Here is a 23,235-nt window from a genome sequence, read left to right on the forward strand (position 1 = left end):
ACCCACAACAAGACACATGAAAGCAGCCCTCCGTGTGATGCATTATCTTAAGAAAAATCCAGGTCATGGTATACTTATACTTTTGAGGAGAGAAAATCAATTTCAACTTAAAGCTTTTTGTGATGCAGACTAGGCAGCCTGCAAGGACACAAGGCGTTCCACATCTGGGTATTGCATCTACATTGGAGACAGTCTAAACTCATGGAAAACTAAAAAACATGTTATCTTCAGCAGAGGCCGAATATCGGTCCATGGCAAATACCGTATGTGAGTTAAAATGGCTGAAATCACTACTTGTTGATCTTCATGTTAATGTTCATGAGCCAGCTATCTTATTTTGCGACAATCAGGCTACCTTACATATTTCAAGCAATCTGGTGTTTCATGAGCGCACAAAACACATTGAAATAGACTGTCATGTTGTGCGTGACTGCGTTACTTCTGGTTTCATCAAAACAGCTTACATATAAACTAAAAACCAAATTGCAGACATATTCACCAAGTCTCTAAATCGAGATCAGTTCAATTTCCTCCTGCGGCAGCTGGCACAGCTCTGAAAGCCATGTGAATGGAGCTGTTGACACGAACGTAGTTCCAATGCAGGAAGTCATTCAGGCAAGGAAGATCAACGCAGGAATCGTAGAATCAACTGTTAGTGAAATTGTGGGACTTTGCAAGTTTGAGCGGAACATGGCAGTAGCAATTAGCAAAGCAACCAAGCAGAGAAATAAGAAACTGCATGAGCCTTAATCACCATGCTGAGATTTGGGTATATGGTGAAATGATATTTCCATAAATATAGGCTAATCCCTCTCTCTGTGTGTCCACCTGGGGAGTATGAATAACTTCTACATGAAGTGATGTTGAGTTTTCAAAGTCAAGGAAATCTCCAGAGATGAACAGCTATGGAGATGAAAATACCAGCGTACGAGTTGAGCTACGAGTTGATCTTGCTGTAGGAAGGCATGCGACGCTCCATAAAGCAGAGGCAATGAGCCAGGATCATGGATTCAAGATCAATCTTTTGTCTCCTTTTCTCAGATTACAAAGTTGCGCAATAAATATATTTGGCACAACCAGGTATCCATCCCCCAACCTTGCAAACTTCAACCCTCAGACAAGCGGACAGAGCTCATGTTAGCAATCAGCCCAATCTTATACAACGACGTCATGTTAACTACCGATGCTGCTGTCAAAGAATGTACATGGCGTCCATTAAACATATTGATCGGAGAAAATATAATGAAAAGGAACCACAGCGCTGTTGCAAAACTGTACACATTACATACATTAACAGGTTACATAAGAATCACAGTGGCAATTACAACAAAGGGAAGACGTTCCATTGACGTTCTCCATATAGCTACAAAACCACGACCTTTGTGACTATAGAGCCCACATTACCCGAGCAAATCTACATAACTTGCAATTTCATGACAACTGTCTCCAAATGCTAAGTTGTTGAATGATCTGTCATGTAAAACCAACCTTATTAAGGGCACAGGCCTCCTCTCATCAATAATCCACCAGCAATGAAAAGACAGAGGTAGTAGTAGAAGGTACCTATGAGTATTATGTACATGATACATACAGCTATGTACAATATCTGAAAGGTAGCAGCAGATCACCAAAACGGACACCACCTGTTCGAAACATATTAAAGGAAAATGATCAGACACACATAATACATCCACTGCACTAAACCTTTTGCTGAATGTTCATGTAGAAGGAAGAAAGCCAACTTTGACAATAGACTAAGAATACAGCAAGGAAGTGTGAACGACATACCCAACATAGTTTTGACACAAGTTTTCGTGAGATGTTGCTTGAATGATTAATTTATTGACTTGGAGTTTTACACTTAAACCATGGTCAACCTCACGTGCATCTCCAGCAATCAGGGCACTATGGTCAACCGCATATGAATATGAGCTCGATGTGCTGGCCAAAGAAGAACCAGAGGAGAAATCCTTGCCAGTTAATTTATTGCTCATTCGACTCATTACATGCACAGCACGTTCATTCAGCACCTCATTTGCATCACCAAGTTGATTGACAGCCTTTACAGATACATCACCGCCAAATCAAAAGAATGAGGGTTATGGGTAAAACCTCCAGACCAGTTACTGAATTTCTATAAGGCTGTTACCTGAAGAATCTCCCTTTCTCGAGCACCTCGCTGAGGTTGAGGAGGAAGTTCACTAGTAGGTGCAGAATCATCACTATTTACAACAGGCTGAACATGTGAAGTTGCAAGATTTGACACATGAGGAACTGTATTGAAATTGAATAAACGCCAGTTTATGAGTGGGTCATGAACAAAGGCCTGAAAAACAAGCAGCAGCATCAGATTGATCCAATCATCTACAAAATAAATTAGACCAAGTAGTTGAAACCAAATACGAGCAATAGCTACCTCCATCATCGCCATTACACTATCCTTATTTGTCCGCAGAACTTGCATAACATTTTCACAGGTTGATCTGAAGTTCCCTTCAATCCCACTAACTTCCATTGCTTTCCGAAGCATTCTTGTCAGGCGAAATGGAACCTGGAAAAAAATGTTCGCAAGTCAAGATTGCTGATAGTGAAGCCCCGTAGATATGCAATTTTTGACTATTAAAAGGTGACATGAAACGTGCTCCCTGCAGGGACCCACTCCTACATACCTTTTCAGGAAACTTCTCTCGATTCATTGAAGCCTCGAAGCAATCCCCAAAATCAATATGCAAGATTTTTCCACTGAAATTAAACGAATTGACTTAGAAGAGAACTCCTTTCAAGAGAGGCTTTTCAAATCAAAATTCAACGACTTCCATTAACAATTCACACACCAGTAAATATGCAGATTTTGAAAGCCAAAATTTGAGATGGGAAAAATTATGTACGTGAGCAATAGGTATAGTTCTAAGTATAGCCAGTTAGCCACAAATATCATTAACGGCTTTTAAATGGAGAGGTTCTTCTCAGATAATTTTTTACCAAAGCTGAAAATCTCGAAAAAAATCGACAATTTTTTTAGATAAGAAAAAAACCTTAAAAATGAGGAAATAGTAAAATAAATGAAAAAAACTAATAAGAAAACATAAAAAACTAACTACATAAAATGATGAAATTGATGGTTTAGTAATGATAGAAATGAGATAAATGAGAAAAAACACGATAAAAACGCAAAAAAGTTCATTTAGGGAGTTCTTTTAGAAAAACTGGAAAAAGGTGGGGTTTTTTGCTTTCATTGTCTTTAACCCTTTTATTGGGTCTTTTTTTGAAAAAAAATGGATTTTCTGTAGCTATGGTTCTAAGCTAACTTGTCAAACAGATTTAGATTCAAAAGAGTGTGTGTATAAGAACATACATATATATAAATAAATAAATATATATATATATATATATATATAATCTAATAAGTCCTGACATTTCCCTCATGGGTGGGCTAAACAAAAACCTCTGATGCTTTTTCCTTATGTCATAGTTCATTTACAGGTTCGATGTCCAGTACTTCTAAAAATATAGGCGATACCCATAACCATGATAAAAATCAGGATGTACAAGAAAAGCTAAGACAGAGTAAAAAGCGCGACAAATACAAGACAAAAAAACTCAAAGACAAGGAAAAGTCAACCTTATTCGGGTCAGAGGAAAGATGAGGACATATATACAGGAGACAAGCGATAGCAGTCGGAGTCAAAAATGAAAGCAGAAAGCAGTATTTTACTGAAGCATAGATGTAAGTAGGAAGTAACGTAGATATACATTTGGGGAAGAGGTGCAAAATGACATGAAATACTCATGAATTATTAGTAAAGATAAAGATTCTGAAAAGCAAAGAACACACTTGGGAAATGTTCTCAAGGCCAATCTAAACTAAAACGCCAAGGGAAGCACGATTGCAAATCAGTAGTCCTCTATTGCCACTTGATAAGAAATTAAGAATCAGAAGCCTCTATTTTCTAACGGATTCCACTAATGGAAGTGCATAATGAAACATGGATATTGGAACGAGGGGCTTGATGTGGTCAATCTTTTTTTCCTTTTTTTTATGTTTTGCATACCAAAAATGACCTCATAGCATCTCCTCTAACCCCACAAAACCCCAACTCTTTAGTCGTTCCCTTACAAGGAAAAGTGGGAGAGTAGAGTATGTGTCATTGCATTCATGCACATGCATGTATGAATACTTTTTCATATAAAATTATGACCATATGAAAAAGATATGAGCATTTGTTCCTGCAGATAAATCCAAAAGCTAACAGAAAGGGTTTGAATTTACCAAAATGAATTCCTCTGCAAAACCAAAGCGCAGATCTTTACAATGAAATACAATGATCAAGCATCTATAAGACACTTGAATCTTTTTCGTGAGTGTTATCAGACATGAATCATATTCATGATCCACCACAAGTGCATAAGGCAAGTTTGGGAGCTATTGCATGTAGCAGTTAGGGAGATCTCCTATAATTGGAATCATGTCGGAACACGGCCGCACAAAGTTGTTTCAGCCATATAAAAGTTCTCTTCTGAAAATTGTGGTAAGAGGATAAGCCACATGGAGCTGATCCTCATCGATTGATATCTATACTAGTCAGTTAGAGCAAGATTGCGAAATTCATATTTTGATCTCTTCTATGCCAAAACATCAACACCACATATGATTGAAAATCAAGTAACATTTTGTACTTGCTGTTGGAATTCTCATCCCATTAACTTCAACTATCACGTCTGTAGTTTGATGGAACCTGATTACAAGTGAGTATGCACTTAAAGGAAATGTTAGCAATGCTCAATGTTGAGGTGTACTTCTAGTCATACATGTCTTCATCATGTAACCAAAAGTTGACTTACAAAGATTTGAATTTCAAAGTCATGTTAAGTAATATACAATCATTGCATGACATCACAAAAAGATTCATCATGGGCAATGTAAAAGAGATCACCCACAAGCAGCTAAAACCCCTTTTTCAAGGTTCTTACCAAACAACAAGCACCGAAAATTAAGTGGACATATTTCTACTTAATCACAGATTATAGAACATAATAATCATATATTGCACGAGAATTTATTTCATGGATGTTCATCAATGACATTGGGATTTGATATGCAAATGCATATCAAATTTTCACAAACCATTTTTTAAAAACAGTCATCTTGAACCATGTGTTGTGCAAAACTATTCATCTCCATGTGCCAAACCATCTAGAAACATGATTCTCATACATGCAGTTGCAACATTCAGATAACCATCAGAACTTCCATCACCACGCAAAAGGAGTTGGAAAGAATAACCTGTAACGATGCAACATAAGATTGCTAGGATGTCGATCACCCAACCCCAGCAGATATCCAACCTGATCATGTAAATTATGTAAGTATAAAGCTCAACTGAAACATAAAAGCAAAATTAATGAAATGATTTCAAGGAAGATGGCAGAGTTACCATGCTCATGACAGCTAAACTTCTAGTATAGTTCGTACGTCTATCAAGCCAAACCTCAGAAGATCGGCTTTTCAACCAAAGTACCTATAATTTGTCTAATTTGTGAGAACATGGAAGAAAAATAAACTAATGGAACAATTAGAGCTACAATCCATCATTCAAGCATCACATCACTCAAATCAATCCATAAAACCAGAAACAGTATGAATCCTCTACCTTTGCTAAATCATTTCCTTCAGTGTTATGTAAGGCATGCTCAAACACTTCAACTTTAGCTATAAGAGGTAAATGATCATAATCTGGAGCAAATGCTAACATCAACCTGTGCTCCTGATTCAGGAATATCTAAAACGGGAAGAATATATCAATACAGCAGCAATAAGGTTCGGAAATTAAGCAAGATACAAACATTAGGTATAATTATGGTACCTTTCTTGCATCTCGGTATTCACGAATCAAATGATGCAAAGTGTCACAATTAGGAACCCATCCTATCAATCCACTATTTGGTGACAAAGGAATAACAGCATAGCGCTGAATAGAGAGATCCTTCTCTGAAGTTTTTCTTGAGTTTTCAAGCAATGTGTTAACCAACCCAAAGAGCTGACCAATAAAATGGGAGAAGAACAAGCAAATTAGTACAACAGAGAAAAATTATGAGAGAGTTGCTAATTCTAACTTAACCTAATAAATAAACTGAATAAGAATAAGAAGATGTATTCAGACATGAAGAAATACCTGCATAACACGCTCATCTTGCCTCAAGTCTTCATGGCCCTTGAGCAAAAATGCATAGTCCTCCCCATCACTTCCATGAATCGTTAATTTCCGTGGACGCTGCTTTGATGTGATGACTACCAGCTGAGGTGCAAATTCCTTTATAGTCACAACTGGAGAATCTGAAAGAAAAGAAACCCTCAGCCAAGAGGCTCTACAAAACTCGGTCAAAGAGATAACAGGAAATACAATTTCCATTACCTGCACGATATGTCCCTGGTACAGCAAGTTCCAGGTTGCGCCTTTCCACCAAGGCTGGTGAAACAGACTGCATTTCACAGTATTGTAAGTCTACCTCATTGTGAGCAAAATGGCTCACAAGAAATAATCAGAGTATGGCAGTTACCTGCAGGTCTAGTGTCGTCAGACTAGGAAGCTGCTTATCAATGCGCCTGAAAACATGATAATATAGATCCCACGCCTGGGAAAGAATGAAGCTTTTCATCATACAGTTGGAGAAAGTATATCCTTACTATCAAAAGCAAGATGCAACAAAACAAATAGGCAATTACGCATCCACATCGAAACAGCACACAATTTACATACCCGGGTCAGTTCTCCTGTCCTTCCAGTGCTCCTATATTTCAAACAGCATTCATGTGCTTCTTGGAGTTCACCTCCATAATTCTAGTAATAGAGCAGCAATCAAGTAAGCAACTCAAGAACCGTACAAGAAATATAGTAAATATCTTGTAAAGAGTAGCAACTCAAGAATCATATAAGAAATACAGTAAACATTTATATCAAATGGCACGCATCATGACACCCCAACAAAATCATAGGAGAAAGAGTTCTGGCATATATACACATAAATATGTAAATGTGTGAGTGTGTGTGTGTGTGTGTGTGTGTGTGTGAGAGAGAGAGAGAGAGAGAGAGAGAGAGTCCTTGTTGATCAAACTGCCTGCATACACCACACACAATGCAAAACAATGAATCACAATAATGCATGTGGGAGGTCGATGCTTGAGAAAAATGAGGATAAGGATTGGTTGAATGCAAGTAATAGACTACAACCCAGCATGCAAGTAGGAGAAATACACCAGGAGACATGATAGGTACCAGCAAACAATTTCAAAAAGAACCTTTTACTCAAATGCCATTAAATCCCACTTAAATGTTCCATGTCTACTAATGCATTGCAGGGAAAGCAGAAATGTTAACCAACACTCTTTGACAGCAAACTGCTATAGAAAGATTAAAAAAGTATTTCCTCCACCATTTTCTCTTTCACACATTAAGTGCATGTCAAACTACATTTCAGGGATTTAGAGAACAGTTCCAGCATTTAGAGGAAGAAATCACCAGAAATTGGAAAGAGAAACCATCACACTATTAGGATAATTAGCTGAATCATATAACTAATACTCTCTCTTTCTGTGCGGTAAAACAAAAACTCAGAACCAAAAATATCTGTGATTCAAGCAATCAAGATGGCATATCCCAAAATAACTGATATCTTAATTGACACATAAAACAAATAAGCACCTGAAGGAATGATTTCTCCTTAATTGTACTAGGGCCCTCATCTAGCATTGCATGTAAAGGCTCCAAAACAGCTAGCATCCCCTCAATATTATGCTCGCCAAAGTATAAACGGCTAGCTTCTTCCAATGCCTCATGCCACATCTCATGCCATAGGATCGCAACCCTGATGAGTTCCTTCGACACAAGTTGTGCCTGAAAGAGACATGGGGAACAAACAAAATATTATAAATCAAAAGATGAAAGCATATTACACAGTTACACTTTACGAGAGACAGAGAGAGAGTTTAGAGAACATCACAACAAACCTCCTCCACAAGCACACCACTATGCTGACGAACCCTATCAACAACTTCTTGGGCTGCTGCTCTACGCAATGTGCTTATGGATTTGCAAGCGACTAACAGAGGATACATAAGAGCCTGCCCAGGAGGTATGAAATTATTACTTATGCAACTACTTGAGCAAAAACAACATCCAAATGCATGAATACATATATGATATATAGATAGTTATTCTACAGCTTCTACAAATTGTCTACCACCCAACTAAATGATGAATCAAGTTTTTCAGAGCATACCAACTTCAAAGAGAATCCAAGCTCTTATTACTCAGAGCAGTCAAATAACAAACCTCTATTCAACATCAAGGGCATATTTTTATTTTTCTCCAGGAATGAACGGAGACTGCCGTGCCATAAGAATTGATGAATTACAGCAAGATTATATTTGGAACATGTTTGTGCAATATAACATCTATAGGAATCCAATACGCAATTTGTATGAAGAAGCTCAGCATCAGACTCAGGGCTCAAACCCGCAGCTTCCGCCTTGACAGGGCGGTGCTCTGACCAACTAGAAAGCAGAAATGATTATGCAAGAAAAGTGAGTTTTCCATGCTGATATATTGTCTGATGTAATGTATCAGAATGGCCTAGAATAAACTTACAGATTTGCATGGAAATCAGACCAACCAAGTATTGTCGGAAATTTTATTACAAGAGTTTAACATTTATATGTAACCAAAGAAATTACAGAAGTGCACAAGTTTTAATGTGCATGCACTTGCAAAAAAAACAGAAAGAAAAAAAAAATAGATTCACTCTAATAAGAAAAAGCAGGTTCACACTCCACTCCAATACTTTGTCCAGCAGCAATCGATCATGACAAAGAATGTCACGAAGGAAGACAACCATTGCACGATTTCGGATTATGCACATCCAAATGTATGTGAAATTTATTATCTACCCAAAAAAAAATCACGTCCATAACCAGTACTCAACATTTATCCAACAGCAATATCAGTCTCAAAACTGCAAAAATCAGAGGTTGCATTAAGATCACACATTCGAAAAATGTCATTTTGTGAAAACCAGGTTTTGTGACAACCTGGTTTAATAACCAGTTCTTAAGTCTGGTTTGCGTGTTCAGGTGACAAGACAAAATTGAAGTTTTCTATAAATAAACTTGGCATTTTCTCCAAATTGGGTTTGCACTAACCCAGTTTAGACTGTCAACCAACCTCCAAAGACGAACGGTGCATTAAGAGTGTCAATAAACACGACCTGCAAGTAGCTTTTTGAAAATGCTATTTGCAATCCAGCTGATAACAATTCACGACTGAATTCATGGTTTTTTATGGAAAACCATCATGACAATCCTAGAAAAGCATTATTTCATCTAATGAGGTAACATGCATTCTCACTGATGCAACTACTAAAGATTATGAAAGGTGCACGCATCAAAATACACCCTTACTTCTTAATAATAGGGGCTACTATAACAGAAGAACAGAACAATAAAGCCCATTATCATTATCTTTAAGAAGCTCAAGAAGAGCCATCTAACCACATGACATGACCAAGGAAAATTGTGGGGCACAAAGGAACTTCCCCAAGTTTTTTTAGCAAGTCCTATGTTGGAAGAAAGATGATGTCTAAGTGGACAAAGACTCTCGACAGTGTCTATGTAGTATCGGACAGACTATATTTCTCTCTCTTAAGATGCTTTGGATATGTGTGGAGTATTAAAATGAGAAAAAAGGAAGGATCACAGGCAAAAAAAAGTATCCGAGCAAACATTGAAGGAAAGCCAAAAAGACAAAGAAAGCATCACCAAGTTCTGTCATTAAGATGGAGATTATCATATTATGTTAAAAGGCAAGCAGAAGAATTAAAACATCCATCCATCTAGAGAAAACCAAATTGAAGCTGCATAAAGTATGATTCCAGAATTCATTTGCAAAAAACATATAAAACCCAAAAGTACAACAAAAATTCCCAGACAGCGAAACAACAATAAAAAATAAATAAGCAAAACCATAAAGGATTCAAGTGCAACAATTATTAGCAGTTACAACCAGCTCAAAACATGCAAAACATGAAAGTCACCATTTTAAATGAACAGAAAACAATTTATGATATGTATTTATCAATTTAAAAACAAAGTGATTCAACGCATCTAACCTGTGGATGTTGTTGCCCTATGCGAACCAAGAGTGATTGTATCAATTCCCTCACAGCATGATTATTGGAATGAATACGCGCAATTATTTGAGGCAAAACAACAAGCCATGTGTCTATACTGACAAGTCCAAAACCCTTTTGAAGTGCCATTTGAACCTCAGAAGTAGCCCCATGATTGAACCATAATGTAAGAAGGCGAAGGATATCCTGTAAATTGAGCAGACTGTGATATTAAAAATTTAAATGCACTTTTATTAGTGTACAATATGAAAGCAGGGTGTATCATCAAGACATCCAGCTGCCCAATCATCAATGATCCAAGTCATTTGAGTGTCAAATCAGAAAAATAGACAACCACAAGCATCTATAGGGCAGAACACACTAATCTAGACAGAACAACTAGGAGCTGAAACGATGGCTTAGATTCATACATTATTTTTTATATAATGTGTAAATAAATCCTGAGAAGGTTAAGCCAAAAAATAAAGAAAACTGAAAACTAGAAAAAAAATGACTGAAAAATTGAAATAGGTATACAATCTTGGAATGATATAGACCTGCAGACTATCATCGACTCCCTTTGAAGCAGCTGCACATGCTATCGAATGGAAATAACCTGTAACAGCAGCTACAACATAATGGCCAGCTTTTGCAGGAGAACCTCTCAAGGTGTAATGAGACATGACAGCCGTATTGAACAAAGCCCATGTATGCCATGCTTTCGCCCAACATGGAGCACACTGTGTGGCACTTCTGAATGCCGTTAGGATATCTAGATCATAACAAAGTTATTAGTAATCAGTGCGTCCGAAAATCTCAAATCATGTACAGTAGTGTCAAAAGAAAAGCAAAAGACAAGAAACTAGAGGACCTTGAATGCAATCATCATCCCATCCAGGCAAGAGTGCCCATTGCCATGTCCCCAGTTTCAAATAGACACGTGATAGGAGAGGAACAGAATTAGGTGGGCCAATTGATGTTGAGAAACATGATGCCTCTGTAACATCCATGGACAAATCCTAGCATAGGATAGCAGCATATAGTTATAGAATCAAAAACATATACATTAAGCAAAAAGAGAAGGAGTAATTTAGCATGCCTGCAGCTTGGCCAATGCTTCCCTTCTCTTGTGTTCTTCTCCTAGAGACCACTGATACTTCAAATATGCAAACATCACTTGAGGAGAGAAAGAGTGAGGAACAACTTCAGAAGGAGATTCTGGGTCATACTACATCATTTTGAAAAACGTATTAGGTGCTTCACCTAGTGATGACAAGTATTAGCAGCAATACACTCAAAGCCATCAAAAAAACATACAACCTGTAGGAGTTTCACTAAGGTCGATCTCGCTTGACTTATGCGGCCACTTTTACGGCAAAGAGAAGCAAATTTCAGCCAAGTTTCTATATCTTCTGTAGGAGGAAGCACGAGAGCTCGTACTGCAAGTATTGCTTGCCATACCTAACATTTCAAACATTTTGAATAAAAATGGCAATTTAAGATCAGCGTCATTTGATTTGATGATAATGTACATTTTATTTTAGAAAAGCCATTGATGCTGTTATCCACCTTATTACCAAAGACCTTTCTCTTCCCAGAAGAAGTGACTTTTCCTCAGAAAATATCAAGATCTCCGAGTTTGGAAATTTGAAAACCATAAAGAATAGTATTAAAGTTATGAGACCATAATTTTTGCAGTACTTTTTCCTGCAAATAATATAAAGAAAATACAAGACTAAAGCATCAAAAATTGATAAACTCGGTAACATATTTTTTCTCAGTTTACATTAAAAATGCAGTATTTGGCCAGTATTGTTGAAAGACTTTAAAATGATGAGATTGTCACAAAATTATGTAAATATCATCAACATTGCAGATGACATAAAATTAACGAGTCTGCTTGAGTGACTATCTGAAATGAACAATGGACAAGAGCAAGACATCCTTCCAGGAGCTATGTCACACGGGTGTGGATGCGATACGGGTGTGGATACGGGGATACGGGTGCAGATACGGCAATTTTCAAAATTTTCAGATACGCGGACACGGCTACATTAAATATTCTAAAAAATGATAAGATTAAAAAGAAACATTAAATTAATAGTTCACTCTTACAATCTTGAAAGAAAATGTGTTTTATCACAAAAGTACTGAATATCTGAAAGGATTGTTCATGGAAATAATTGGATGCATCACAAAAAATTGATAAAATGAAAAAAAAACATTAAATGTTTAATTTTTATATTTTGCCGTGTCCTAGCCGAGTCCCGTGTCGGAATCGCCGTGTCGGCGAGTCAACACGGGTACGCGGCCTCTTTAGCCGCGTCCGTGTGACATAGTCCAGGAGGCATATTTCTAATATTCAAATTTTAAAATTTGCCTGAATACCAATTTTTACTCCATAAGGAAGATTAAGAGGATCCATCTGCTTCACATAAAAGAATCATAAGCAAAGGCAACTGATAAACAAATAGAAAGAACATTCTAAGCCCGTAAATTTTGGTCGAACGATCTCTAGTAATACATGACAAAAATAATGGCAATATCCCACCTCAACATTCCGCTTTGCTCCTTGTATACGCTCTCTCCACATATTACGGATTAGTTCTTTACGCCCTTCAGCAACAGCGGTTCCCCCCGGTAGGGTAATGTAATCAATAACCTAATAGATTAAAAATAACATATTAACAGACATGCCAAAGTCGAAGAAGCAACAGATCTCCACATCAGATGTTGAGTCTAAACATTTTTCTTTTGAAATAAAATACTGGAAATAAGGTTCAATGTAGAACAAATGAGGAAAAGAATTCAAACAAGTGCAATCTTCCAAAGCGTGAGAATGTAGCGCATAGGTCTCCCAAAATTAGCAGTTGTAACACATGAACTCAGTAACGCAGATTCCTGTATTCTGACCATTTATAACTAGGTCATGTACAAAATACAATAAGAGTGGATGCATTCCCACAGCGTCACAGTATGCATGTAACATAGGATAAAACAGTCCATTTGCATCTTCACGTAATCATCGGGTTCAGAATTAAATAATACCATCAAGTGCAAATGACAGGGACAACAAACAGATGCACACATTTGATAATTGAGAAGAAGTTTATTACTTCATTAGTAGTTATACCACGTATAGGTAGCACTTCAAGGAGATAATACCTCTTCCAACTCAGACAACTGCTGAACCCGGACCATATTATTATAAGCACGATCATAACTTTCGAGGACCTGATAACGAAAGACAAAAATAAAAACAATAGTTATTTGCAGTAAACAACACCGAAAGATAAAAATTTTTTGAGAAATGCTTAGTAGATTTTTGGGCAAATATGCAGATAATTTGTGTTGACAGCGTGAGTACAGGAATGAGAGTGTAACCCAGCTCTTATGGCATAAGAAACAATATATGAGATAGTCATACAGACATATATAGGTCGTCAACAATATCAGGATTCACTATACTAACCAGTGCAGCTAGTTCAGTTGCTAAGCACTTCCTTGCCTTCTCTACAAATTCCCGTGCCTCAGCATACTAACCCAGGGAAAAAAAACATGAGAGATTGTGTCCCAAGGAAATCAGAAGCCATGGAAATGGCAAAAAATGTAATAAAAGGAACAAAACTTTCAACTTTAAAGTTACTTTTCCACGTCGCACAAACAGCACAGCTCTGAAGAATGCGCCATTACTGCTTCCATCACCACTAGCCGCAGTGTTTCCCAATAAGCGGAGCTTACTTTCGTCACCATCATCCAATCGAGAAACATACTCATGCATTAGATCCCATTCTCCCATGTTCCACGCAGCACTAGCAGCCTAAATGGAAAGTTCAACAGGAAAAGAGATATGGATTACACAATGATTTAATAGTACTGGTGAACAAATCCTGTATACAGATACCACGTACCATGGGAGCCATTTCAAGCCTGGCTGCCGGTTCAGCTGGAGTCCAGTACTCCTTGCATAGATTGTTCAGTTCTTCCCACCGAGCCAATGCAGCAAGGCATCTCATTCGTCCTAGCAAAGGTACACAAGACAATCACTTATCATGGCACATGCTCTTATCCGGAAAGTACATAAAAACATGGAAAGATATTGAACTGAAAGCTCCAAAAAAAAAGGCTAAAGATTGCATGATCAACGGAGGAAAAATAAATATTCAAAACTAGAGGTAACGGCAGAAGAAAATCCCGACATTGAATCTCATGAAGAGTTTCAATACAGATAGAAGTCATAGAACCATATTTTGGGCACAAAAGTTAAAATGCCAATTAAGAACCACAAAAGACGAGGTAAACAAAAATTAATCCATGTATTCTAACCTAATGTAGCATCCAAGACAGCAGTCGTGTTAGTCGCTTGAGATGCCTTTAAAGTATATGCCTTCAAAGCATCATCCCAGCGTTGCAATTTTTCATACCTGCATATTTTCCAAGGAGGATACATTTTACGAACATACTAAATGATGAAGACAATGCACATAAAAAACAAAAACAATTAATCAAAAGCCCCAAATTGAAAGGAACAAAGACAATGAGCCTCATGTTAGGACTAGCATTTTTTTATGCAGGATCACATACCACACAATATTTCCACTCTCCAAGATATGCTCAGTGAAAAAAGAAAAGAGACCCAGACATGAACAAAAAGAAAAGAGAACAAGTGATTTAAACTTGTACCAAGATTCCTTCAGTTGAACATCAAGGTTTAGCTGCGCATAGGTTAATATCCCAACAGCAGCCTGAAAAACATAATTACTCACCATAAATACACCTAATGATGTGACACAAAAAGAATGACATGAGAACCCAATTATGGATTTAACACAACATAAATTACATACTTCATGCTGGTGTAACTGGTTGTTTATGTGGATCAGCGCTTCGACGACAGCAACAGGATTTGCATCCATTTTCTTAGTAAGTGCACCATCAAACTCCATTTCTTTATAATGCAGAGCCTTGGCAAAAGCTCGACACTATATAAGGAAATCAAATTGGGTTTGAACGAAGTCAGTCACAAGGGCCGCAATGCCATTTTAGCAGGAAAACAAAATGCTTTTTTAAACAGGCAAAGTAAAACAGAAAAACCTTCTCAGCAAGAGCGCCAAGGAGTCTGATGTCTATCGGGAGATGCTTCTCATCATGCTCCATAAACTCAGCCTGTAATTTAGAGGATGGATCATGTTATTTGAAACCAAGACAAGCTTTTTTTTTCCCACGGTTACAATTCAAAGCTTGTTAATAGTTCATTTTACCAAATTAAGGAGGGTAGCCAGAATTTCAGGAGGAATATTTGGAGATGAGAAAGCCATTTCAAGACTGCGCACCAACTGTTGCTGATTAACTTCATTTAGCTGTGACCAACAGCTAACGAAACCAGCAGCAAATAACTCCCTCCCAACAAAAGGCTGAAAAGAATTTTCAGATGGCATAATATTTCACAAATAATAATATGGATCAAAGTCAAACAATGATATGGAATAAATAAGTGAACTAGATCCAACCTGCAATTGAGCAAGCCTTGCACAAGTACGCAAAGCTGGAGAAGGGGATTCCTTTAAGAGTTCAATGCTGAAGTGTCGCATCCACTCTGCCCAATCTTCTTTTGTGCTACGCTGAGATGCCTCCCAAGCAGTACGTAGTCGGCCATCATTTACCTGCCAGAAGGACGTTACAAAATTCAGGACCTGATTACAACACCAAAGCAAATCCCAACGTTCTCAAGGAAATAGAGGCAAGGTGAGGTCTTGAAAATACATGAGGCAAGAAGTAGTATTCAATATATTGAAGCCTAAACATCATCTTCAAGTGACTGCAATACAGGAAAAAAAAATAACAAATAACCCATGGTCAAATATCCAAGGCAATTGAAGATTACCCTCAAATACAAACACAAACAAATGCTTCCATAGCATGGTCCACCATTCCCTTCTCTACAAGATAGAGGGGACAAAACTACCTGCCTTGCATCATGGTTGCCAAACGACCACAAACACCTTAAAATCCTATTGCTATATCCAACAAAAGTCGATCTATTTGAATAGAAAATCAAGCAGTACATACACAGCAGCAACCAACAACCCACTCTAGCAGCATTCCTCAAAGTAAATCACATGATCTTTTAAATAATGATAACGTCCTATTTTCAACGCATTAAATAATTATGTGAAAGGTACCGAAAACCATAAAGGTAAAACAGTATGTGCTCTAGATCTGTATATGCACAATATGGGCATCATACACTTTTATATGCAGGCTATGTTATCTGTAGAGATACGAACAAGAAGAAGAGGAAGAGAAGCAATGATCACGATGTAACGTGGAAAACCCTCGACACGAGGGAGAAAAAACCACGAATGAGGAGGAGTTGGTGCCCACTAGCAGCCAGACTCTCTCTCTCTTAAGATTATCATTAACTCTTAAGGATTAGGGTTACATGACTTAAGTAGAGCCCAAAACGGGCTACAAGGCGGGTCGGGTATGGATCCGGACCCGAAACCCACAATCTATCAACACTCCCCCTCAAGTTGGGCGTACATATCAAACATGCCCAACTTGGATACATTCCTCTCAAATGAAGCTGAAGGAAGAGCTTTCGTCAGAACATCAGCAGTTTGGTCTTCAGACTTCATGTAAGGTAAGATCAACTCTTTCGCATCAATCCTTTCCCGAATGAAGTGACGATCAATTTCAACATGTTTTGTTCTGTCGTGAAGTACAGGATTGTTGGCTAAGTTGATTGCAGACTTGTTATCACAATACATCTTCATAGGTCCTTCAATCTCTATTCCAATGTCAGTCAACAATATCTTCAACCATAATAACTCTGACACTCCCATAGCAACTGCCCTATATTCTGCCTCTGCACTGGATCTAGAGCAAACATCCTGTCTCTTGCTCCTCCATACAACAAGGTTTCCTCCCAAGTAGACACAGTACCCTGTAGTGGATCGTCTGGTATCACCACAACCTGCCCAATCCGCATCAGAATAGCCCTCGATTTCCACAGTCTCTTGTTTCACATACAGGAGTCCCTTACCAGGATTTTTCTTCAGGTAGCATAGCACTCTGTCCACAGCCTTCAGATGTGCATCGGTTGGCGCATGCATGAATTGGCTCAAAACATTCACCGCAAAGGTGATATCAGGTCTCGTGAGGGTAAGATAAATTAGCTTCCCAACCAAACGTTGATATCTTCCCTTGTCTTCTTCACAGAGAGGCTCTCCATCTCTAAGACTCAACTTGTGCCCAGTGTCAAAAGGGGTAGGAGTAGGTCTACATCCCAATTTACCAGTTTCTTCCAGCAGGTCTAATGTATATTTCCTTTGGTTTAGTACAAGACCAGTACTAGACCTAGCAACCTCCATACCAAGAAAATACCTTAGTTTTCCAAGATCTTTGAGGTCGAATTCTGTAGCCAGTAACCCTTTTAGCTTGATAATCTCCTCCTCATCATCTCCAGTAACAATCATGTCATCTACGTAGACGAGCAGGAGAGTAACCTTGCTCTCCTTCTTCTTCACAAACAGAGTGTGATCTCCATTTCCTTGTTTGTATCCATGACGTATCATCACTCTTCTCAGTCGTTCAAACCACGCTCTGGGCGATTGCTTAAGGCCATACAATGCCTTTTTCAGCTTACAACACATTTCTGGTTTTTCATATCCTGGAGGCATATGCATATATACTTCTTCTTCGAGGTCACCATTGAGGAATGCATTCTTAACATCCAGTTGATACATCTTCCACTCTTTCATCACAGCTAGGGATATAACCACCCTCACAGTCTTCATTTTCGCAACAGGAGCAAAGGTTTCCAAGTAATCAATTCCATATTTCTGGCTAAACCCCTTGGCCACAAGTCGAGCTTTATATCTTTCAACACTCCCATCTGGTTTGTACTTGATGGTATACACCCATTTGGATCCAACTAGGTGAGCGGCTTCAGGAATCTTCACCACTTCCCATGTCAAGTTTCTTCTTAGGGCATCTATTTCTTCTTTCATTGCATCGGCCCACTTGGAGTCACTTTGAGCTTCAGCGACAGTCCTGGGAATCACAGCCAAAGAAAGAGTAGAAACAAAGCACTTGTAATCTTTCCCAAGTCTGGAATAAGAAACAAAATTACCAATGGGGTGTTGAGTACATGACCTGACACCCTTTCTCAGGGCAATGGGAAGATCGTCATTCTTCTTTTCAACCTCATCATGGGTCTCCACGGTCTCCTCGGTAGGACTTGGTTCATCCAGGGAAGGAGTGGCATTGGGATTGGAAGTAGATCTAGCATCACAAGTCATCACCTCTGTCCGAGTACCTCGTCTAGAGTAGAACTGTCCAAACAACTGAGGGCCTTCCTTCTCAATGCTATTGTCACCCCTTTCCTCCTTCTCAGGCACATCAACAGTATTAAGTGATTCTGTTTTCTTGTAGTCCAAAAAATCTATAAACTGAAGTTCCTGTCTCTGAGAATATTCTTCCCTGCCCACAGACTGCTCCCCCTGAAGAGGATTCGCACCAAAGTAAGAGGCATGTTCCAAGAAGGTAACATCCCTCGTAACATAAGCTCGACCAGTAATAGGATCAATACATTTGTATCCTTTTTGCGTAGGGGAGTATCCAACAAAGACACCTTTGATAGACCTAGGATCAAGTTTCTTGACATTTGGACTGTGATCATGGATAAAACATACACAACCAAAAACACAAGGAGGAAGAGGAAATGGTGGACGACTGCCAGGAAGCAACGAGTGGGGAGTCCTACCATTCAAAACACGACTGGGCATGCGGTTAATAAGATAGGCACTAGTAAAAACTGCATCACCCCAATAGTGTTTAGGAAGATTTCTCTGAAACAAAAGAGTCCTGGTGACATTAAGAAGTTGACGATTTTTCCTTTCAGCTACCCCATTTTGAGGGGGGTGTAACTACAGGATGTCTCGTGAACAATCCCCCGTTGTCTAAGAAACTCCTCAACAGGCCGACACATGTACTCACGGGCATTATCGGACCTGAAAGTTTTAACATTCGCACCATACTGGGTATGCACAAGAAGAATAAATGTCTCGATGATTCGAGGAACCTCGCTGCGGTCTTTTAACAAGTATATAAATGTAGCACGAGAGAAATCATCAATGAAAGTGATAAAATACTGGAAACCTTGACGGGTATGAATGCCCGAAGGTCCCCATACATCAGAGTGAATCAGAGAAAAAGCTTCATTAGCACAACTAGAAGAAAGAGGGTACGAAGCCCTCACATGTTTGGCAAACTGACAAACATCACAAGAAATGGAAGACACATCAAAGGAGGAACACAAGTCTGGAAACAAATGTTTCAAAATCCCAAAAGGTAAATGTCCAAAACGTTCATGCCAGTACATAAAAGACTGAAGACAATCTTCTCTTCTCTTATCTGTCTTGCGGATCGCTGTCAACAGAGCAGTAGCCACACGTATGGGAAGACGATATAATCCATCAGAAGCTAAACCAATCCCAATCCTCTTCCCTGTCACCAAGTCCTGCAAAACACAACGATCGGCAGAGAATATAAGTTCACAATTCAATTCTTTAGTAAGTCTACTGACTGATAAGAGATTTAAAGGAAACTGGGGAACATGTAAAGCGCCCTGCACATGAAATTTGTCCAACAAGGACAGAGTGCCTTCGCCTGCCACACAGGTAGAGGAACCATCTGCAAGAGAAACACGTTCCCTTCCCGAGGACAACTTATACTCATGAAACAATTTTGGATTACCTGTCATGTGATGAGTAGCACCACTATCTACAATCCATTCCCCCACAGAATTGTTACCTTGATTGCCAATAGCTGCAAGAGCATGATTAGCTGTAGTTCCCTCTGAGGTCTCAGTCTTGTTGACATCGAGCCTGCCCAAATAAGCCCTTAGTTCACGAAGCTGGTCAGCAGAAATGGAGACTTTTTCTCCACTAGAGGCTTGCACCTCAGACACGGGCGTTCTCCCAGTCAAAGATCTCCCTCTGTTCCCCTTCTTTTCTGGATGAAGATCCCAGCAATAATCCACAGTGTGACCTGTCTTCTTGCAGTGAGTGCACCGGCGAAGAGACCTAGATGGGCCGCCAGGACCACGACTCACGAGAGCAGATCTCTCGTTATAGGGCACAAGTTCCCTCTTCCCTTCTTTTGTAACAAGCCTTCTCTGTTCTTCCGCTTCAACACAGGAGTACACATCTTCAATACTGGACACCTCCCCTGAATTCAAAATTTGACTTCGAACACCTTCAAACTCATCATTTAAACCTGCTAAAAATAGGAACACCCTGTTTTCCCATTCATGAGCAACATAGAGCGCCTGATCATGGGGACAATGCCAAGGAATATCAGAATGATAGTCAAGCTCTTCCCACTTGGCTTTCAAAGCCCCATAGTACTCTGCAACAGACGAGGTCCCTTGTCGAATGCCATAGACTGTCTTCATTACTTGGTAAGTACGAATTGCGGTCTTCTTTTGGCCATACATTTGCTCGAGGACCACCCACATGTCTCTAGCAGTCTTCTTCCGAAGGATAAGGGGCTGAATATCGGCGGAAACGGAATTGACAATCCAAGTTTTCACTTGATTATCCTCAAGAAACCAAGTATGCCACACATCACTTGTTCTTGCTGGTTCGGGGTTGCTCCCATCAATATAGGCCATGCGACCACGGCCAGCAATCCCCATGGTCATAGCAGGCGACCACGAGAAATAATTATCCTTGGTGAGGCGAAGAGTGATGACCTGCATGGGAACATTCTCAGTTCTAAAAGCCCCTATTTCAGTGGGATTGGTGTTGACGGTTGACGAGGAAGAGGCTGCCATAATCACAGACCAGTAGGCAGCAAGGGCAGCAGGAAGCAATCACACGATACAACACCAAAAAACGGACAGAGAGCAGGAAACGGAACCAGGCAAAGCGGCGCGGCGCTGGGCGGGAACAGACCAGGCAGTCGGCGCGGCGCTGGGCGGAAACAGACCAGGCAGAGCGGCACGGCGCCGGAAAAGGACACGGCGTTGGGCGGAAAAAGACCGCCGCTGGACAGGTCGTCGTTTGGGCAGGCCGACGCTGGGCGGAAGCGGCTGAACGGGAACGCCGTTGGGCAGGCCGACGCTGGGCGGAAGCGGCTGAACGGGAACGCCGCTGGGATTCCTGAGCGGCGCTAATCAGGGCGTCGCTGGGCCGATTGTCGCTAGGCGGAGACGGCGGAATCCTGAGCGGCGCTGATCAGGGCGGCGCTGGGCGGAGACGGCGGCGGGACGACAGACGACGCTCGGGCACGAGCGTCGGGCACGGGCGAGACGATGAACAGTGCTGGGCGATTCTCCTCTAACACGGGCAAAAGACAACCAGAAACGCCGGAACTTCACGGCTCTGATACCATGTAGAGATACGAACAAGAAGAAGAGGAAGAGAAGCAATGATCACGATGTAACGTGGAAAACCCTCGACACGAGGGAGAAAAAACCACGAATGAGGAGGAGTTGGTGCCCACTAGCAGCCAGACTCTCTCTCTCTTAAGATTATCATTAACTCTTAAGGATTAGGGTTACATGACTTAAGTAGAGCCCAAAACGGGCTACAAGGCGGGTCGGGTATGGATCCGGACCCGAAACCCACAATCTATCAACATTATCAAGTAAAAAACAAAACAGAAATTCTTCAGAAACAAAATAGCTTGCATTAGATTAGTAACGGCAATGGTTCACAATGAACTAATTGTGTTCACCATAAATCCATGATGACCAATCTTTTTACTTTTTTCCTAACGAAAGAAGTTGACTCATTTTTTTGTTTGTCATATTTTCAAAGTCGCACATTATCATTTGTGTGCTATATACAATAAAAAAAACATCAGTTTGACCAAAAAAAATAGAAAGAACAGATAACCAAACAACAAACAAATTCTCAAGCATCTCCACAGCTCTAGCGAATGGTCTCAGGAAATATACCCTGGTAGGGAAAAGGTTTTCCAACAGAGGGAGGCTTCAGGCACCAAACTTATTACTCCACTCTAATAGGATAAAACGTTGATTTTCAGCTTCCTTATAGGCATATCATGGAGCCTAAAAACTGGCACCGCCATGCTCTTATTGCCGCTCACCAGTTCCACTATAGTGCTTGACCACATGTGAAAATTTGGAGAAGTACATGCTGAGCGTTGATTGCAAGTGATCAGCCAACAAGTGGAGAGAGAGAACATGCATGAGATTTCAACAGTGGTGAGTCACTCACTATTCACCACTTGAAAGAAGGAATACTGTGTCCTTTGATAAATAGATAAATATATGGAAGAAATGGGAAAACATGGTCTCATTCTGGGACCAGATTTTCTCTCTCTAAAAGAAAAAGAGGGAGTAAGTGGGTGGAGAGGGGGAAAGAGAAATGAGAGGAAACATGCAGATAGAGGAAGACTGAAAGAACTACTCTAAGTTTTAGCCGTCCAGCAACATCTGGCATCTAGCAAGATTGAATACATACATATATACATACATACATACATACATACATACATATATATATATATATGTATGTATGTATGAAAATACGTACATACGTATGTATGTATGTACACACACACACACACACAGGGAGTTTATCGAGCCATGATTTTGTCACGCCTGATCGACTTCCAATGATCGGGGTCCAATCGAAACAAACAGGAATGGACAGTCTCGATTTTGACATGTGAAAGAGAGACCTTTTCCTCCCTCCTGATTTTAACACATGAGAGCCCCTTTCCCTCCAGCATTCACTCTCTCTTGCCTTTGCTCTTGCCAGTCATAGATTTATCTCCCTCTTTATGTTGGCTGGCAGCCAGAATGTTGAGGAATGCCCCATCATTGCCGCTGTCGTTGACTCCTCTCTCCTTCCCATGAAGTGCCTTCTCTCCCAGCTGAAGCACAAGGTCCCATCCTCACCGCTAGGTCTCATTGCTCTAGGGCTTGATACCTTCCCAATCTGTCTGAGTGGTGCCCTTACTGCAGGACCTAGAGGCAACTTCAGGCAAGAGAAAGCTCTGTCAAAATAGGGAAAGAGATTTAGTGTTCTCCTTGGT

At 39.8% G+C, this 23,235-nt stretch overlaps 1 protein-coding gene across 2 annotated transcripts in view; it reads right to left on the reverse strand.

Moving 5' to 3' along the window:
- Positions 1-1,081: 1,081 nt before the first annotated feature.
- LOC116251225 (serine/threonine-protein kinase TOR) overlaps positions 1,082-23,235 on the reverse strand; it is a 55,910-nt gene continuing 33,756 nt past the window's right edge. For both annotated transcript variants that reach the window (XM_031625369.2, XM_031625370.2), the window contains exons 27-58: positions 15,672-15,824; positions 15,423-15,575; positions 15,256-15,327; positions 15,009-15,143; positions 14,845-14,906; positions 14,488-14,585; positions 14,073-14,182; positions 13,808-13,981; positions 13,634-13,699; positions 13,327-13,395; positions 12,713-12,823; positions 11,482-11,622; positions 11,261-11,389; positions 11,033-11,180; positions 10,719-10,933; positions 10,162-10,368; positions 8,006-8,119; positions 7,701-7,892; positions 6,759-6,839; positions 6,559-6,633; positions 6,414-6,480; positions 6,174-6,334; positions 5,865-6,038; positions 5,652-5,780; positions 5,436-5,519; positions 5,285-5,346; positions 2,670-2,742; positions 2,417-2,551; positions 2,150-2,326; positions 1,789-2,060; positions 1,564-1,643; positions 1,082-1,470 (exon numbers count right to left, since the gene is read on the reverse strand). In XM_031625369.2, coding sequence (XP_031481229.1) covers positions 1,625-1,643; positions 1,789-2,060; positions 2,150-2,326; positions 2,417-2,551; positions 2,670-2,742; positions 5,285-5,346; positions 5,436-5,519; positions 5,652-5,780; positions 5,865-6,038; positions 6,174-6,334; positions 6,414-6,480; positions 6,559-6,633; positions 6,759-6,839; positions 7,701-7,892; positions 8,006-8,119; positions 10,162-10,368; positions 10,719-10,933; positions 11,033-11,180; positions 11,261-11,389; positions 11,482-11,622; positions 12,713-12,823; positions 13,327-13,395; positions 13,634-13,699; positions 13,808-13,981; positions 14,073-14,182; positions 14,488-14,585; positions 14,845-14,906; positions 15,009-15,143; positions 15,256-15,327; positions 15,423-15,575; positions 15,672-15,824 — 3,858 coding nt within the window. In that variant the 3' untranslated portion in view covers positions 1,082-1,470; positions 1,564-1,624. The remainder of the gene's footprint in view (positions 1,471-1,563; positions 1,644-1,788; positions 2,061-2,149; positions 2,327-2,416; positions 2,552-2,669; positions 2,743-5,284; positions 5,347-5,435; positions 5,520-5,651; positions 5,781-5,864; positions 6,039-6,173; positions 6,335-6,413; positions 6,481-6,558; positions 6,634-6,758; positions 6,840-7,700; positions 7,893-8,005; positions 8,120-10,161; positions 10,369-10,718; positions 10,934-11,032; positions 11,181-11,260; positions 11,390-11,481; positions 11,623-12,712; positions 12,824-13,326; positions 13,396-13,633; positions 13,700-13,807; positions 13,982-14,072; positions 14,183-14,487; positions 14,586-14,844; positions 14,907-15,008; positions 15,144-15,255; positions 15,328-15,422; positions 15,576-15,671; positions 15,825-23,235) is intronic.

Source organism: Nymphaea colorata, chromosome 3 (genome assembly GCF_008831285.2).
Source record: "Nymphaea colorata isolate Beijing-Zhang1983 chromosome 3, ASM883128v2, whole genome shotgun sequence".
NCBI lineage: Eukaryota > Viridiplantae > Streptophyta > Magnoliopsida > Nymphaeales > Nymphaeaceae > Nymphaea > Nymphaea colorata.